The sequence below is a fragment of the Oscarella lobularis genome, chromosome 3 (genome assembly GCF_947507565.1).
Source record: "Oscarella lobularis chromosome 3, ooOscLobu1.1, whole genome shotgun sequence".
NCBI lineage: Eukaryota > Metazoa > Porifera > Homoscleromorpha > Homosclerophorida > Oscarellidae > Oscarella > Oscarella lobularis.
In genome coordinates, this window is record NC_089177.1 from 3,944,372 (window position 1) to 3,959,440 (window position 15,069).

A 15,069-nucleotide genomic window follows, 5' to 3' on the forward strand; every position below is an offset into this window, starting at 1 on the left:
CGATCACGTGACAATTTTAATAGGGGCAATTATTACGTCGGCCGTTGCATTGGCAACGATTGCATCACCGTCATGTACAGGCTTGCGAGACTCGTTCAGCGACAGCGAACCTTTTGTACTCTTCACAATCGCTCACCGAGTGTTCAAGTAAAAATTTACTTTCATAGGGCGAAATTGAAATTACTTACGTAGACTGAAAAGAATCTCGATCCTTTTCCTCTACCCGCTGCACTGGCTATTATCACCGCTGGTCTGCTCGGTCCGGCCGCCGTTGTCGTCGCAAGTCTCAATAAAAAATAATTCCAAACCTGCTTCAAAAATTAAAATGACAGTAGCTACAGTATGAGCTTCTATCCTAATTAAAAATCAAGCTAATACGTGATGCCGTTTCTCCAGCGTACAAACGCAGCACGTAGTAACGGGTTCGCCGGATCCCTTTTTCTTTCTCTTCGTCTGCCCTTGCATTCAGCTTTCCATGCGCTCAATATCTATACATGCAACCGTGTATATATTTTAGTAGACACGCAGAGGCTATGAGACTTCTGGCTCACTTTTCGCAGAAACGTTACTTCTTCAAAATGCTCTACCTTTCTAACGGCTCTACTACGTGCAAATGCTATTCTCCAGCGTTGCCAGAAAGAAGCAATTGTTGTATGTCGATTCTAAAGAAGACAGTGACCGGCGGCATGCAGTTAGCGGCTCACGTACCAACGTCTTAGCAGTTTGATTTATGTCAAATCTTTGACACCAACGTCTCCACGACTGTGCCAAGCACTTAGTGTTTCTCTTTCTTTCATGACTAACTAATATCGCATGATGCCTCCAATGAACGAAAAGCCTAAGCCTACTCCTCCTTCAATAAATCCAATGTGGCGCCGCGTAAAATAAATTTAAACGAACCTTAGCACGGTTGAATCTTGCGCTGTTTGATTTGACCGTTGCCACTTTTCAACGCACTTACGTAAAAGTTTTTGCTGAAAAAACGTTTGCGCCAAAACGGTTGCTGACGTTCTTTTCAACCATGCCGCAATCCATTTACGGAAGTAGAATCTCTCCTATACAAAACAAATATTGTTCCTCCCCGCTTGATTCCTATTGGACAGACGTACAAGAGGATGAGGAACGAGCGTCTTCTTCTCTCTTATGAAAACGTCTTTCCAGAAGGAAAAGGACTGCGTGTAGAAAGCTGGAAAAATATCGTAGTAACACAACTGACTGAAACTCACTCTCTGGAGGATGACACGAGAATTCAATTTCTCAGCTAAAGTATGATAATATTTTGCCTTCCACGTATTCCAGACAATTCTCAAATGTCTGGCACGCTGAGCTCCAAGCAGGCTTGCTACAACTTTCCGTTCAACGGCAACTTTTCGCCTTTGAATCCTCCAGACGGACCATATCCTCACACTCTATGCCACAATGACATTATGTAGATAGTAGTGAGTGGGAGATCAGTCATTACCGTTCGATTTTCGCTTGCTTCACGAAACCGTTTTACTTTGAACGCAACACGATAGGCCTTTTGCCAGAGAAGAAAATGACTAGCGATATAATCGTGGATCAGTTGCGAGAGTGAGTGCAAATTCTCTTTCGACATACGTCAACTGAATACTTTCGTGACGTCTTCTCGTCACGTCTCTGACAATTTTCTCTTCTAAATAACGCGCACATGAGACTCGGATCTATGAGCCCTTTTCGTTGACTGTACCTCTAGACCAACGTGCCCAAAACCTTAGCATGATTCGACTTGATTCACGAAGTCTGAACTAAGACACAGAATCAAGGACCTAGTTTAATTAATTAATTGACCAAGACGACTCACCATTCGTCTCCACTTGTTTAATTGAGTTACCACAAGTTGCTTTCGGTGAAAAGCAATTGCTCGAGCTAACGTCTGCTTTTTTTCATGACGAATATATAAATACATTGTCCACGAAGCAAAATGACGTTTCAATTCACAATGACGCTACATTGAAAACCAAATTAAATTGACCACGATCGCAGTTTCGTGTACACGTACGTGAAATCGACGCGCCTTTCTGATTTTATGCAGTTCTCTTTTCCAGACGACGTATCCCCTTCTCGTAGCATGAAGCGAACTATCTTGCAATAACCTTTCTACAGCGAAATTAGCATCCTTTTTCTCTTGAACAAGATCAAGCCACGCGTAAAAGGCTTCGACGGCAGTGGGACCCATTCGAAGATGGGCTATCAATTGTAGGGCCAGAGACCTTTTTCGTACAGTCCCCGTGACCGAACTCGCCGTTGAAGACGACTTCGTCAGAAGAGATAATTCAAAGAAACTAATTTCTCTTGATATCTCTGTCTGAACAAAGTGATGCCATCGATTGAAGGCTAATTTCAGTAGGGATTGTCCCGCTTTATAACAGGCGTTTCTGTTTAGTCCCAATCAATCAATTACGCATTAAATTTATTAGTTTTTTTGATTGCCTGTGCAGCTGTTTCACTTTGAGTATCAACTTCCATTTCTTAGTCGCTTTTTTAAGGCTAATTTTGGTGTAGTACGACAACGACGTTTTTAGAAGTAATTCGTTACGATGTTTGCTTGAGCACGCCTCATGATGCCACTTGGCAAAAAATGTGCTAAGCAACAACTCCTTTCGAGCCTAATACGTGCATGAATGTCTCCTTATAATTAATTAACTAGCTGCCTATTTCTACCTTTATTGCTAAACAATTTCTTTTCGCTTCCTCTTGCCTTTTCCTCCAATAAACGAAACAGCGCTGTACATTTCTACGCTGCAATCCGCGTCTAAAATGACTTTCTTTCTTAGCTGTGCACACGTGGGCTGCCACCAATCAGGAGGTGAGGGTAAAATATAGGACTGTATCACATGCAACAAAGTTGCTTACCTCTCCAACGGCTAAAAGCCATCTGTAGAAGTTTTGAATTATTTGTCATTACCGAACGGCGAACCAGCGTCTCCTTGACAACATTTTTTCTACACTCAACAACATGCAGAAACCAGTTTGCGTTCGGGGAAGCAGACTACCTCCATTTACGGAAGAACATCTTTAATCGGAACTGGAAAGAGCACTCTAATTGAATTTGTAATGATTTACGTCTTTTAGTCATCTTTCTCCATTTCTCAAACACTCTAAAAACAAGCAGCGAAGCTTCGATATTGATTCGTTGAGTATACTCCTAGTACTTTTCTTTTAGAAGTCTTGTCGTCTTTTGTTTTATTGTTGGCATCATTTCTGCTAATCGTTTCCACTTTAGGAAAGTCTTTCGTGCAATTTGGTCCCTTTTGGAGGTTTGAATTTTGGACAGATTCGCTCTCAATCGAAATAATCTGACCCAGAATCCAAAACACGCTACACATTGTTAAAAATCAAAATCAAAAGACCGTCACACGTAAACACAACACATTGACACCTCTTAACTTTTCACGTTGATTCAAACTTAGTTTTATGTGAAACAATTCATCGAGCCGTCTAACGAAGACCATACGTCTCCAGAGAAAGTATGCATTTCTATTAGAATACTAAGACTCTCTATATAGAATCGTTTCTACTGTACGTACCCAGCTCGCTCATTCTTTTTAACGGAAACTCGCCTAAGTTTACGTCTCCAAACAGAAAAACTTCTTTTGATGACGTCAATCTGACGTCTCGATTTTTGAATTTTTAAATTAACTCTAGGTAACGCCACGTCGTTCGTGCGGACTACAAGACTAAGACTAGGGTCGCTTGCCTTTCCTCAATTTTCTGTGATACGTAGCGTTTCCATGCTCTAAGACATTTCCACTGAAGGAAACAGTCAATTCTGTTGGCGTCGTGAGTTCTCTCATCTCTCTGTTTCGCACGCGCTGTTCTCCAAACGAGTAAGAAGCGTTTTTTCACGTTCTAAAACACGCCCGTAAAAAGTACAGCTCTCAAAAGAAAAAAAAGACTTGACACGTTTTCTCGGAAATGATGCCATCTTCTCCTCAGTTGACACTTGGACTGAGATTCTACTTTCCAGTGGCGAAAGGTTAATCTACGATGACAAAATGAATCGTTAGCGGAAGCGCGTTACCATCCATTATACATTCTAAGTCTTCTGCGTCGGAACTGTTGAGCAATTCTATTTTTGTACATTTCCTTCCACCTAATGATTAAAATCAAAGTCATTTTTGAAAAGAAAAAGGGACTCTATACAATTTCCAGAAATTTCTTAGAAGATGAAATTGGCGAAAGAGGACGCAAGAATTTTCGCGTTTCTCCCTTTCAATCCTAATTATGGTACACTTGGGCTATTTACCCCCTTTGGCTTACATCGTATTTAATTACCTGGAGAGAAGTGACCAGCAGGTCCATCCACAAAACATCTTTCTCATCAAGACCATTCTTTGGGGCATTATTAATTAATTAATTATTAATCCTACTCTCGTACCGCTGATGACAATCGGCGATGATTGACTTGTGTAGCAAACGTCGCATTGTTGTAAAGTAGGAAAGAAGGATTCGTCGTCTGAAGAGACACAGAGTCAGTCACCATAAGGTCAATTACAATATAATCTCTCACTTTTTCATATCGTCTGACTCGTTCTCTTTCTCTCTACTCGTCACGCTTTTGCTTCGCCACTGTAGAAAGCAGCGAGAAAGCGATTTTTTACTAAATCATTCCCCCAAGAATAATCAACCCCATGGTGGTGTATTTATTTATTTATTTATTTATTACTCATAATATTGACTGGCCACCCTACATTGAATTTTTCGTCCACAGGCGATTTTCCACCGACCAAAAACTTGGCCGGAGATATCAAAAGATTTCACATAAATAAAGTGTTTCAATCTAGACAAGAAGAAAAGTTAGTGGAACGCCAATTTAGTACATCTCCTTCACTGACTTGACTTTCAATAAAGTTAACCGTTTCCAATGAAAAAATGTCTCCTCTCTTCTCTCCTGTCTTCTCTCACTCCATTTTCTATGCCACTTTGGGGGAGGATACAGTCGAGATAAACGCTTATTAGAATTAGGTACCGATGAAAAAGCGCGCCTTTTGAGTTTTTCTGCGGCGATCATTGAAAAACTATTTTTCTTTTGTCGAGATTTTCTCACTGCCCATGCCAATGCGTCCATTCCTTTTTTTAGCAAAGATCTTGCGTAGATTTGCTTAGCAACGGCTGCTCGAGATTGACAAATAGCATGCCAATTTAGTAAAGACGTCAATGCCAATCTCGCTTCGTAATAGCGAATTGCTCTGCAATCGATCGATCGATCCATCGATCGTCGTCACTCACTCACTCACTCGAGTTTCTTTTTCTAACCTGAGATACTTTAGATGAAATTGCTGGTCCCTGATTTTCGACATTGGCAGTTTTGAGATTGTTGAGGCCGCCGCTGGTGCCGTTGCGTTCAATTTCTCCAGAAGAAGAATTGATTCGTCGTCAAGAAAAGCATAATCGCGGCGGCGGCGGCGACGACGTCTCGGTCCTTCGCCGCCGCTATCTTGCATTTTTACTGCACGTCATCATCAGTGGCTCACGTCACGTGGGATGGTGAGAAAGCATGCGCGAAAGGCACGTTGTGACATCATCGCTCGTCACATGTCTTTTGCATCGTCGTCATGAAGTGGAAGTTCAAGGAAGAACATTCGTTTGGTGGCTTTATCGACTTGAATTTCTTTCTTCCTCGTTGATAAGGGGTTCTCTGTAGAAACGCGACTCCAAGAGTCGTCGAAAATTCGTGGCAAATACCCCGATCGCATTCCCGTGAGCATTTTCGCCTCCCTTCGCTCGCCTTTCACGTCACCGTTCGTCTTAGGTCGTCGTGGAAAAAGCGCCGCGATCAAACATTCCCGAAATCGACAAGCGAAAGTTTCTCGTTCCTTCCGATCTTTCGGGTAAAGTTAAACGTTATCCGGGCACTTGTAACGACAAACAGGCGCTTCTTTCTACTTTGTCTAGTCGCTCAATTTATGTACATCATTCGAAAGCGAATTCAATTAGCGCCCGAAAAAGCCATGTTCCTTTTTGTCAATCGAGTCCTTCCCACTGCAAGGTAAAAACGATTAATTAATTAATTAATTAATTAACGGTTTTGTTAGTGCCACGATGGGAAGTATTTACGAAGAGCACAAAGATGAGGATGGCTTTCTCTACATTTCTTACAGCGGTGAAAATACATTTGGTGGAAGTGACGTCGTCATGACGTCGGCATAGATAGAATAGAATTTCTTTCGCTGTCGCCGATGTCATCATCATCAGACAAACTTTTCATATTCTTCATCCATGCTTAGCCAATCGGTAAAGTAGTGTAAGAAAGAAAGACGCGCTTTTTCATAAGATTTATTCTCTCTCTTCCATTCCCAGTATGTTTTGTCTTTCACTTTCACTTGCTCTTCTTTTATGTCCTCTTGCTTGTATCTGTTATCTAAAATAAATGTTTCACAATTTATGCTGTAAATCATTCTCACCGCCGTTTTGCTTCAATTGTTGCCTTGAATGTCACAAAGAGACTTGCCTTTGATATGAAACACCTAGATAGAGATAAGTGCCTGCTCATTGTCTGTCTTTAGATAGGAATTAACTGAGAGTTTGCTGAGTCGTATGTCTTTTTTGTTGCACCCTGTTTTCGTCCCAAAACGGAGACTTGATGAAGTGGAGGATCAAAACACCAAATAATTGCTATTTTTTTTGAAAGAGAGACATTTTACTGTCTGTAGAAGGATTATTGTTACTGTTTCACCTGAATTAGATGGTCTAGTGGTCATTGGATTCATTCCTTCCAATGTTTGTTTTGACAAAACTACTTTCATTTCATTGACCTTATATGGATCATCTACATTGACGTTGGCTACTCTTTCTACTAAAGCCCGTCTAAGTGCTTCCAAAATTGAATCTTTCTCCAACTGGTCACCTAACCCAACTACCAAAGACTCTATATAAACGGGTCGTTGAAGAAAATTCATCAGCAATGCTCCTTGTATTCCCAAGACGTTCCATCGAGCAATTTTATCGCTGCACGACATACTTTGAGTGGGATATCCTCGACCTGGTTTCGTTCTTCCAATGCCAAGCAATGATGACGACGACGACGACGAGGAGGGATCTGATTGTGTGCTTTTGGCTCCTGTCAAATGCAAATCTAGGCGTTGATATTTTGCTGGATGTGACGATTCTGAGGGAGAGTCGGAGACGGAAAGTGGAAAAATAGCGGCATCTCCACAAGGAATTCCCGTTGTGTATATGTGGTAAGATACTGATTTTTTCTGCACGCATTTTTGCGTTTCTGAGATGACGTCAAAGTCAGACGGACGAGATGAAAGTGCACAGTCAATTTGACCGTAGAGATATCTAAAAGGAGAAATGATTAAGACCACGCCCCCATGCATCCCCATCCCATCCCATGATCCAACCGTAGAAAAGCTCGTCTTGCGATTATTTCAGCATGACTATCATTGATCATAGTTCCTGTTTTCGTCATTTTCGCTGCTCCAATGCATTTCGTTCCCGTTCCCAATGCGACGACTTGACACTTTTCATTCTTTTCTTCTTCAACGACGCGCACGATTCCAGCCAATAGCGTCCATTCGCTCTTCTCTTCCGGTTTTCCTCTTCTAGGCAGGCTTTTGTATTGATCGAGACAAAGTCGAGCGATTCGTTCGCTCAAATTCATCGTTTTTAACGTGCGTTAAAAACAAGATGGCTGCCGCAGCTGAGTCCGACTCCTTCTTCTCTTCGTCCTCTTATGTCGGCCTTATTGTGTCGTGGACTGCATCTGGAGCGATGATATTTGGTGGAGTTGTACCATTTATTCCCCAGTATCAGCAAATTCGTCGTCTTCGAAATGCCGAAGGATTTTCGACGTTCGTTTGTTTCGTTCTTTTAATTGCCAATATTCTACGCATTCTCTTCTGGTTTGGAACGTACTACGAACTTCCTCTTCTCGCTCAGAGCGTCATAATGATCGCTACGATGATCGTTTTGCTCAAATTATGCGTTCAAGTTCGACACGAATCCTCTTCGCCTTCATACAAAAGAACGTCATCGTTCACCGGTGGGTGGGCGTGGTACGCGTGGGCGTGTCTAGAAGTGGGTGTGTCTCATTTGTTTTCTTAGATTTTGACTTGAATGACTTTTGGAATTGGGGTCACATCAATGACTATCTCATGTTTCTCGCTATTTTCACTGGTACATTGGCTTTTGTCACCTTTCTCTTTGTCAATAACAGCCTTTACGTTGAATTCCTTGGCTTTGCTTCTCTTCTCATGGAGGCTTCATTAGGATTGCCTCAATTTCTGAAGAATTTCAGCAACAAATCAACGCAAGGAATGAAGTGAGAGCAAGTCACCTCTTTTCTCTTTAATCAGATGGTAGTCCTTTTCTAGTATTAGTATGCCTCTTTGCTGGACAGTGGGAGATCTGTTCAAGACGGGCTATTTCCTTGCAAGACAAGCTCCCAAGCAATTCTGGATTTGTGGCTCCATTCAAGTGAGCATAGACATTGCAATTCTAGCGCAAGTCGTCTATTACAGAAATAACGCTCTTCCACCCGTTCTAACAAGCAAACACAGTATAGGCACACAAGCCTAAACAAAACAAAACAAAATTCATATGATTCGCGGCGGCGATACGTAGTTATGAAATGAACTTTCGAAAATCAGCGTTAGACATTTTCTTACCCGTAGTTGTCGCTTCGGGTGCAGGTGGCCCTTTTCTTTGCACGGTACGCGGTACAAGACTCAAATGAGGGCGTTTTCTTCTTGATGCGTCCGCCTCCGGCGCCGCCGGTTTCCTTTCAGCCGCTTGGCCTCCTGCTCCTTTAGCGGGAGGATTTGAGAGAGCGACGCATAGGGGTCTTCCTTTGAAGAGCAAATTATCCAGATTTCGTATCGCTGCTCGAGCTGATGCCGCTTCTTCGAATTCGACGTAAGCAAACCCTCTGGGACGTCCTTTTCCATCCAGCGTTTTTCTCACTTCCTTTACGCTTCCGTGCTTTTCGAACAGTTCCTTGATTTCGTCTCGAGTTGAAGTGAATTTGAGGTTGGAAACGAAAACGGTCGTTTCGGATAATCGGTCCGGGTATCTCGGTTTTGTAGCGGCACTTTTTTTCGATTTTCCATATTCTGACACGAAAACCGACTTTCCGTTGAGATCTTTTCTATCCAGTTGTAGAGCCTTTTTGACGTCATCTGATTTGGAAAACTCCACGTAGGCGTAATTCTTCAATTTGAATTTGAAATCTCTGACAATGTGAATTTCATTAATATCACAATCATTGAAGTGAGCCTTCAGTTCGTCTTCTGTGACGTCGAAGAGCAAATTGCTAACAAAGGCTGTGCGATCTGGATCAAAGTCTCTTCTTGTCTGAGTAGCAGAAGCTGTGTTGGGAGCGGTGACGTCATCTTTCAATGCTTCTGACTCATCAGCAGCAGCTCCTTCACCCTCTTTCACAAATTTCATCTGCTTCCTCTTCTTCTTCTCGTTTTTCTCTTCTATGTTGGACTCGTTCTCCGCATCCTTCTTTCTCTTTGTCCCCTTTCGACTCCTCTCCTCTTTCTCTTTTCTTTTCGTCTCTCTTTCCTCCATTTCTTTCATTTTTTTCCTACATTTCTCTTTCGATTCTTTCCAGTCGTTTATCGATCCTTCGATTCTTTCAAAGGCAAGCAATGCGTCGCAAATTCGACTCGGATTGTCGCTGCTTCTCACGACTCCTTCGCGCAGCAATTTTCGAATTTTTTCCGGCGTTGTAACGTCACCACATCGTCGCACTGTGCTAACATATTCTATCCACATTTCTGCCTCCTTTCGATGTCCTCCTTCACTCATCACTTCCTCCCACAGTCGAACGACTTCCGTCAAATTGCCAAGCTTCGCTTCGATGGAGGCCAGTGTGCGTTTGAGTGAAGACGTTGAATTGGCTCCGCTGCAAAAATCGATGGCTCGTTTGTACGCATTCTACAGGAAAAAAATCAATTCTCAATTATGTAACAGAGTACGTAGACGTACACGTATGATAGCTTGAGCGTCAGGTGACGAGTCTCTTATTCTTCGCCACAACGCATCCAAATAGGACGTCCACAATCCAAGCGGATCACTGGCGCCAGCACAGAGCAAACTTTCTTCGAGCACTTTCTCTATTTTCTCCTTGTCTTTGCCGTCGTATTGCTCGAGAGCGGACATGTAATTCTGCCAGAGCAAGGCAACCCAAGGACAATTGCGAACGGACTTCTCGTGACAGTTCAAAACAATGTCCTTAATTTTCAAATTCTGCTCAACATACTCTGTATACGCGACCCACATTTCGGGAACGAGACAATTGGAAGCAAGACAGCGTTCGTAGATGCATTGAACTCGAGCTGGATCTCCTCCTTTTATTTCGTGTTCAATGTATGCTTTGTATTCGTCGAGGTGTGATCCTTCTCCAGTTAACGTCTCTTCGAAGACGCGGCACTTGTTATACGCTTCAAATGCTCTTTGATATCCGCGAGTGTAATTATCGACGTCAGACGACAGAGAAGTCTCCTTTGCCCACGATTGAAATTCCGTCATTGTAGATTCCATGCCAGCAAGGGGAACGCTCAATTGGCGCTTGTACAAATTGGCGACTCGCTGCACTTGAGAGTCGACGTCATCACCATGAGAAACCTGAACAAAATAGGAGGTGAACTATGAAGTATATAATTAATTATTGTTGTGTACTTGTTTGACAGATTCGAGGACAATGGATTCAAATTCCCGATAGGCATCCCATACGTCTCCTCCTCTTCTTACGTGCAAACCAACGGCTGTGATGGCCCGTTCGAAAATCTTTCGAACTCCATCAATTGTGCATTGACCTTCTTTCATTCGTTGCATCACGAATTTGCAATAATTCAACCAAATTCGTGCACTCATATAATCTCGAACGGCTTTTTCGTAAAGACTTTCGATGAACGAGTGAAGATGATGATCGTCGTCATCATCGTCGTTCATTTGCTCATCTGCAATCCATTGAAGCCAAAGTTCTTCGGTTAGTGGAAAAACTTTGCTCATGCGTTCTCGAGCGATCCGTAGCTTTTCTCTTTCCGTCGATTGACGCAAGCATTTGATGAGAGAAACGTGATAATCGTAGTAATAGGGAGATTCGCTGATTGCCGCTTCTAAGCGCTCAACTTCTGCTTTCGTTTCTTCGTCCAATTCTACCGCGGCGGCGGCGGTTGTCTCCATTTCGCTGTCGTCATCAGAAGAAGAAGATGATGACGGCGATTGTGGCGGCGGGGAACCCTCTTCTTCCATTCTTTCGCTTTTTTTGTAGAGAACGTGCGCACTCGACTCGTGTCTCTCTGCGCACTTTTACGCAGCGATCGCGAAGAGATGTCGAAAAGAAGTGGTTCCGTCGACGAAGAGAATTTAGCTCCGCTAGCGAAGAGGAGCAGAATGCCAGACGACATCGACGAGAATCTTCTAAGGATGGTTGAACAGCACGGACAGGTTCCCCTCTTATTCGTTTCCTTTTTTTGCTGGAAGGAATTGGCTTCTCTCTTCTTCTTTAATTAAGGACGATGTTTTGGATGCGAGTGCTGTTCGACGTCTCATTCTTGCTTTTGAAAAGCGCAGTCTAAAAAACCAAGAAATGAGAATTAAATTTCCCGACAATCCAGAAAAGTATCAAGTTTACTAAAAGACCGGCTTTAGTCGACTGCTCTGATTAGATTGTGTTGTTTAGATTTATGGAGTCTGAATTGGAATTGCATACGGGATTGGAAGAATTGCACGCAATTGCTACAGTTCCAGAATTGTATCCGCTTGTTGTCAATTTGAATGCAGTCACTTCTCTTCTCGGACTTTTGACTCATGAAAATTCCGGTATAATAGTGTAACTTTGGTGGTAGCTATTGGTTGGTTGGTTAGATATTGCAATTGCTGTCATTGATTTGATTCAAGAATTGACGGATGTTGATGCGTTGACTGAAAGTGAAGAGGGAGCTCAAGAACTCATTGACACTTTGGTGTGCATTCGTCTCGAGACCCCCTGTGTATATGATGAGAATATGAATTTAGGTGGACGGACAAGTGATTGCTTTACTTGTGCAAAATCTTCAACGACTAGATGAGACAATCAAAGAAGACTCAGACGGCGTACACAATGCATTGGGTGCGAAATTAGAGACACAAACGTCTTCGTCTTCAAACTCTATCTGTAGGAGTGATTGAAAATATGACTGAATTTCGACCAGAATTGGCCAAACTTGCCACAGAACAAGGCTTACTCGCTTGGATTCTACAACGACTTCGGGTACGAGCATGCAGACGCGACGCAACGGAACGGGTATATACTATTATAGATGACGGACGTTGCTATTTAGGCTACGCGAGGATTTGATGCAAACAAACTTTATGCCAGCGAAGTTCTTGCGATTCTTCTACAGAATGAAAAAGGCGAGTCTAGTCAGTTTACATGGAAACTATTATTCAGTGTACCTTATAGCGAATAGACTATGTGTCGGCGAATTGAATGGCATTGATGCCCTACTGCAATCTGTTTCTGTAAATATTCGGCGGTCTATTTTCACCCTAAGCGTGTTACACGTATTTTTAGTATTATAAGCGTCGAGATCCGCAATCGTCTGAAGAAACTGAATTAATGGAAAATCTGTTTGACTGCCTCTGTCTTTCACTAATGACAAAGGAAAATCGAGAGAAATTCTTGGAAGGCGAAGGGCTTCAATTGATGATAATTATGCTACGGTAAATGACAAAGTAAGTAAGTAACTAACTAAATAGCTAGAAGTACGGTTTTACAGAGAAAAGAAAAGTTCTCGTAACGGGGCACTGAAAGTCTTAAACCACGCTCTGACTGGCGTCGAAGGTGCAAGTAATTGCAACGCATTTATTGAAATAGGAGGACTGGGAAGTTTCTTTCCGCATTTTATGAAAGTTAGAGAAATTAGTTGATCAATCTCTACTGTATATATAATAGTCGTGCGTGCCAGACTCCCAAGAAAAGCAAAAAGGGTTTAAGCGAGTCAGAATACGAAGGTGCGCCGCGAATGACAATTGAATTCAGTTCTCTAAATTTTAATTAATTAAAAGAACACGTTTGTGCAATCGTTGCATCGCTCATAAAAAATGCGACGGTTGCTAATCGAACGCGATTGTTTCAAAAATTTGAAGAAAACGACTGTCTCAAAGTACGGGGGAGAAAATAAAAGAAGCCCCCATTTTCCGGGGCACGATTTTCTGGTCGTACTTTGTTAGGTGGAACGTCTAATGGAACTCAATTTTAAATACTCAACAAAAGTACGTCAAGTTGACGACGATAATCTTGACGTAATGATAATCATCATCATCATACTTGTATCGTTTGTATTTGTTGTTTGGGGGCAGGAAAATCGTGCAGCTGAGGAAGCGGACGAACTTTATCTAAGGAAACTCGACAGTGGGCTCTTTGTTCTGCAACTTGTTAGCTACATTATTGGGGAAGTTTGCGTGCAAGGTCCACCAAGTGTAAGTTTGTTAATTGAAAACACTACCAGTCGGCCAGCCGGTTCAATTACAAGTGCAGGCTAATCAACGTGTTCGAACGATTCTCAATCAGAAAAAGATGCCCATAGAAGACATCAAGAAGATTCTTACCGGTTGGGGTCTGCTCATTCATGATTGGTTAGCCGTCATGCACATGACGTCTTTTCTTTTTCTTTAGAATATGCTGAGAATGTAGGCGACCCTGAAAACGAAGAGGAAAGAGAGACAGAAAAGAATCGAATTCTCACTCTAACAGCTCAGCTTTGATTTCGAACAACAATCAAGGGACGGGAGGGGGGGAGCTTTATTTCAATTGTACTCTACTCAACACTGCTAGACGAAGAAGCAATTATGATTCTTGATATCCTTCCCCCCAATCATACAAACGAAGTAGTAGTCGTGTACTGTGAAAAAGAGCTCACATTCTTGCTCTCTTTCCTTATGATGACGATTTCTCTTCCTTCTTTTGCTCGTGCGTAGCCAAGGGAAGAAGACGCAAGCCCTGCGCGTCCATCATCTCTCTCAAGTTGGACACTTGTTCTTCGGACGGCGTTTCACCAGATGAAAGGGAGTCAAGCATCATCTACACATACATTAGTGCCACAACTTAGGGAGGTTAGAATTAGTTTTTGACTCTTGAAGCACCTCTGAATTGGGATCCAAGGCAAGTCCAGGCTGATCAGAAAAAAGCTAAAATAGGAATATTAATTAATTAATTAATTAATTAATTAAAGCGGCGACCTAAGCGCATTGTTGTACCTCTTGCAACAATAGTGGGTCAATCGTATGATTAAACATTGATTTAACAGAACTCAAGCCCGTGTCCACATGGTCAAGGTGCTCAGACAGTGCATTACTACAAAGAAACAACGAATTGAATCAATACGTATTACGACGACGATAATGACGAACGTGTCTGCTGCAAGTCCACTGTCCGTATCCAATGTATCTAAAAAACAAAAGTATTATGTACCCTTCTTCTTCAATTCCATCTTTGTTATTGTTACTTTTTCTGGCGATTTCATCATCAGTATCGCCATGAACACTTCCGAGAATATGCTGTAGAATACTTCCACCCGTTGAAGTGGGTAAAAGTGCCGTAGAGGAATGGGACGGCGCTGAGTCGGCGGTGATCATGGGCAATTGAGACAATTGAGACAATTGAGACAATTGAGGAATGGGATGAGATGATACGTCACTATCTTCTGCAACTGAATTCAATTCGACACGGGATGAGGACGAGAGAAAGAGACCAAATTGTCGTTTCTTACGTGAAAGAGCAAGCTCTGTTGGAAATGTCGTTATGTTGCCACTGCTTGTAGCAGCCGATTTCAGAAGAGCATCCTGTAACACACACGCAAAGACAAGCAAAGGGGGTTTCTCTTTTAAAAAAAAGAAACTAAGAGCAGGGAGAGCCCGTCATACCATTTCGCCGCCGCCGCCGCCGCCGCCGCCACTCAATACGTCACTTGGCAGCAGAGACGCCGTTTCCCTTGCTGGTGACGGCAATGATGAAACGTAATAAAGATTTGTTTCATCGCCTTCGACTGAAGCTCCAGGACCCAATCGATGTGGATAACGATTATCATCAGCGACGCCACTTCCGCTTCC

The 15,069-nt window shown here is 42.6% G+C and overlaps 7 protein-coding genes and 1 long non-coding RNA gene across 11 annotated transcripts in view; 4 read left to right on the forward strand and 4 right to left on the reverse strand.

The window, feature by feature from the left end:
• The first annotated feature begins 6 nt into the window (after window positions 1-6).
• LOC136185291 (uncharacterized) lies at window positions 7-382 on the forward strand. Its single transcript, XR_010669508.1, has 2 exons — window positions 7-147; window positions 193-382. It is a non-coding gene; the product is annotated as an uncharacterized lncRNA (long non-coding RNA).
• LOC136185276 (uncharacterized) lies at window positions 270-5,848 on the reverse strand. 3 transcript variants are annotated; one of them, XM_065972376.1, is made up of 29 exons: window positions 5,278-5,847; window positions 4,991-5,210; window positions 4,857-4,942; window positions 4,688-4,801; window positions 4,532-4,621; window positions 4,400-4,477; window positions 4,297-4,353; window positions 4,165-4,239; window positions 4,055-4,114; window positions 3,925-4,003; window positions 3,719-3,870; window positions 3,549-3,662; window positions 3,401-3,498; window positions 3,174-3,339; window positions 3,015-3,119; window positions 2,875-2,963; window positions 2,683-2,810; window positions 2,452-2,627; window positions 2,021-2,396; window positions 1,823-1,966; window positions 1,709-1,766; window positions 1,600-1,654; window positions 1,463-1,541; window positions 1,227-1,409; window positions 1,110-1,172; window positions 901-1,055; window positions 709-853; window positions 552-662; window positions 270-488 (listed from the first exon to the last, which is right to left on the reverse strand). In XM_065972376.1, exons 1-29 carry the CDS (start codon window positions 5,463-5,465, stop codon window positions 372-374), a joined length of 3,561 nt encoding a protein of 1,186 aa, XP_065828448.1. In that variant the 5' UTR covers window positions 5,466-5,847; the 3' UTR covers window positions 270-371. The 3 variants fall into 3 exon arrangements, with proteins under 3 accessions (XP_065828448.1, XP_065828446.1, XP_065828447.1); XM_065972374.1 differs by having other exon boundaries at window positions 4,857-5,210; window positions 5,278-5,848; XM_065972375.1 differs by having other exon boundaries at window positions 709-844; window positions 4,857-5,210.
• LOC136185289 (uncharacterized) lies at window positions 5,534-6,406 on the forward strand. Its single transcript, XM_065972394.1, has 5 exons — window positions 5,534-5,610; window positions 5,666-5,721; window positions 5,774-5,852; window positions 5,917-6,010; window positions 6,057-6,406. Exons 1-5 carry the CDS (start codon window positions 5,577-5,579, stop codon window positions 6,169-6,171), a joined length of 378 nt encoding a protein of 125 aa, XP_065828466.1. The 5' UTR covers window positions 5,534-5,576; the 3' UTR covers window positions 6,172-6,406.
• Window positions 6,213-7,662, reverse strand: LOC136184608 (tRNA-specific adenosine deaminase 1-like). The gene is made up of 5 exons (XM_065971516.1): window positions 7,368-7,662; window positions 6,698-7,305; window positions 6,540-6,636; window positions 6,426-6,488; window positions 6,213-6,375 (listed from the first exon to the last, which is right to left on the reverse strand). Exons 1-5 carry the CDS (start codon window positions 7,625-7,627, stop codon window positions 6,213-6,215), a joined length of 1,191 nt encoding a protein of 396 aa, XP_065827588.1. The 5' UTR covers window positions 7,628-7,662.
• On the forward strand, window positions 7,650-8,620 carry LOC136185286 (solute carrier family 66 member 2-like). Of its 2 annotated transcripts, XM_065972391.1 has the most exons (4): window positions 7,650-8,008; window positions 8,071-8,287; window positions 8,340-8,442; window positions 8,487-8,620. In XM_065972391.1, exons 1-4 carry the CDS (start codon window positions 7,654-7,656, stop codon window positions 8,490-8,492), a joined length of 681 nt encoding a protein of 226 aa, XP_065828463.1. In that variant the 5' UTR covers window positions 7,650-7,653; the 3' UTR covers window positions 8,493-8,620. The 2 variants fall into 2 exon arrangements, with proteins under 2 accessions (XP_065828463.1, XP_065828462.1); XM_065972390.1 differs by having other exon boundaries at window positions 8,340-8,620.
• Window positions 8,462-11,271, reverse strand: LOC136185278 (squamous cell carcinoma antigen recognized by T-cells 3-like). The gene is made up of 3 exons (XM_065972378.1): window positions 10,654-11,271; window positions 9,961-10,599; window positions 8,462-9,909 (listed from the first exon to the last, which is right to left on the reverse strand). The coding sequence occupies exons 1-3, from the start codon at window positions 11,227-11,229 to the stop codon at window positions 8,590-8,592; spliced, it is 2,535 nt and encodes an 844-aa protein (XP_065828450.1). The 5' UTR covers window positions 11,230-11,271; the 3' UTR covers window positions 8,462-8,589.
• Window positions 11,272-11,295: 24 nt separating this feature from the next.
• On the forward strand, window positions 11,296-13,817 carry LOC136185282 (beta-catenin-like protein 1). The gene is made up of 16 exons (XM_065972383.1): window positions 11,296-11,424; window positions 11,492-11,598; window positions 11,660-11,799; window positions 11,845-11,942; window positions 11,995-12,088; window positions 12,138-12,229; window positions 12,300-12,372; window positions 12,422-12,480; window positions 12,533-12,681; window positions 12,738-12,870; window positions 12,927-12,972; window positions 13,027-13,124; window positions 13,192-13,263; window positions 13,321-13,440; window positions 13,499-13,571; window positions 13,637-13,817. The coding sequence occupies exons 1-16, from the start codon at window positions 11,308-11,310 to the stop codon at window positions 13,723-13,725; spliced, it is 1,560 nt and encodes a 519-aa protein (XP_065828455.1). The 5' UTR covers window positions 11,296-11,307; the 3' UTR covers window positions 13,726-13,817.
• The window catches only part of LOC136185283 (heat shock factor protein-like), a 2,966-nt gene continuing 1,239 nt past the window's right edge, over window positions 13,343-15,069 (reverse strand). Inside the window, exons 6-12 of the mRNA XM_065972384.1 lie at window positions 14,884-15,053; window positions 14,730-14,802; window positions 14,466-14,669; window positions 14,371-14,407; window positions 14,218-14,314; window positions 14,104-14,148; window positions 13,343-14,041 (exon numbers count right to left, since the gene is read on the reverse strand). Coding sequence (XP_065828456.1) covers window positions 13,898-14,041; window positions 14,104-14,148; window positions 14,218-14,314; window positions 14,371-14,407; window positions 14,466-14,669; window positions 14,730-14,802; window positions 14,884-15,053 — 770 coding nt within the window. The 3' untranslated portion in view covers window positions 13,343-13,897. The remainder of the gene's footprint in view (window positions 14,042-14,103; window positions 14,149-14,217; window positions 14,315-14,370; window positions 14,408-14,465; window positions 14,670-14,729; window positions 14,803-14,883; window positions 15,054-15,069) is intronic.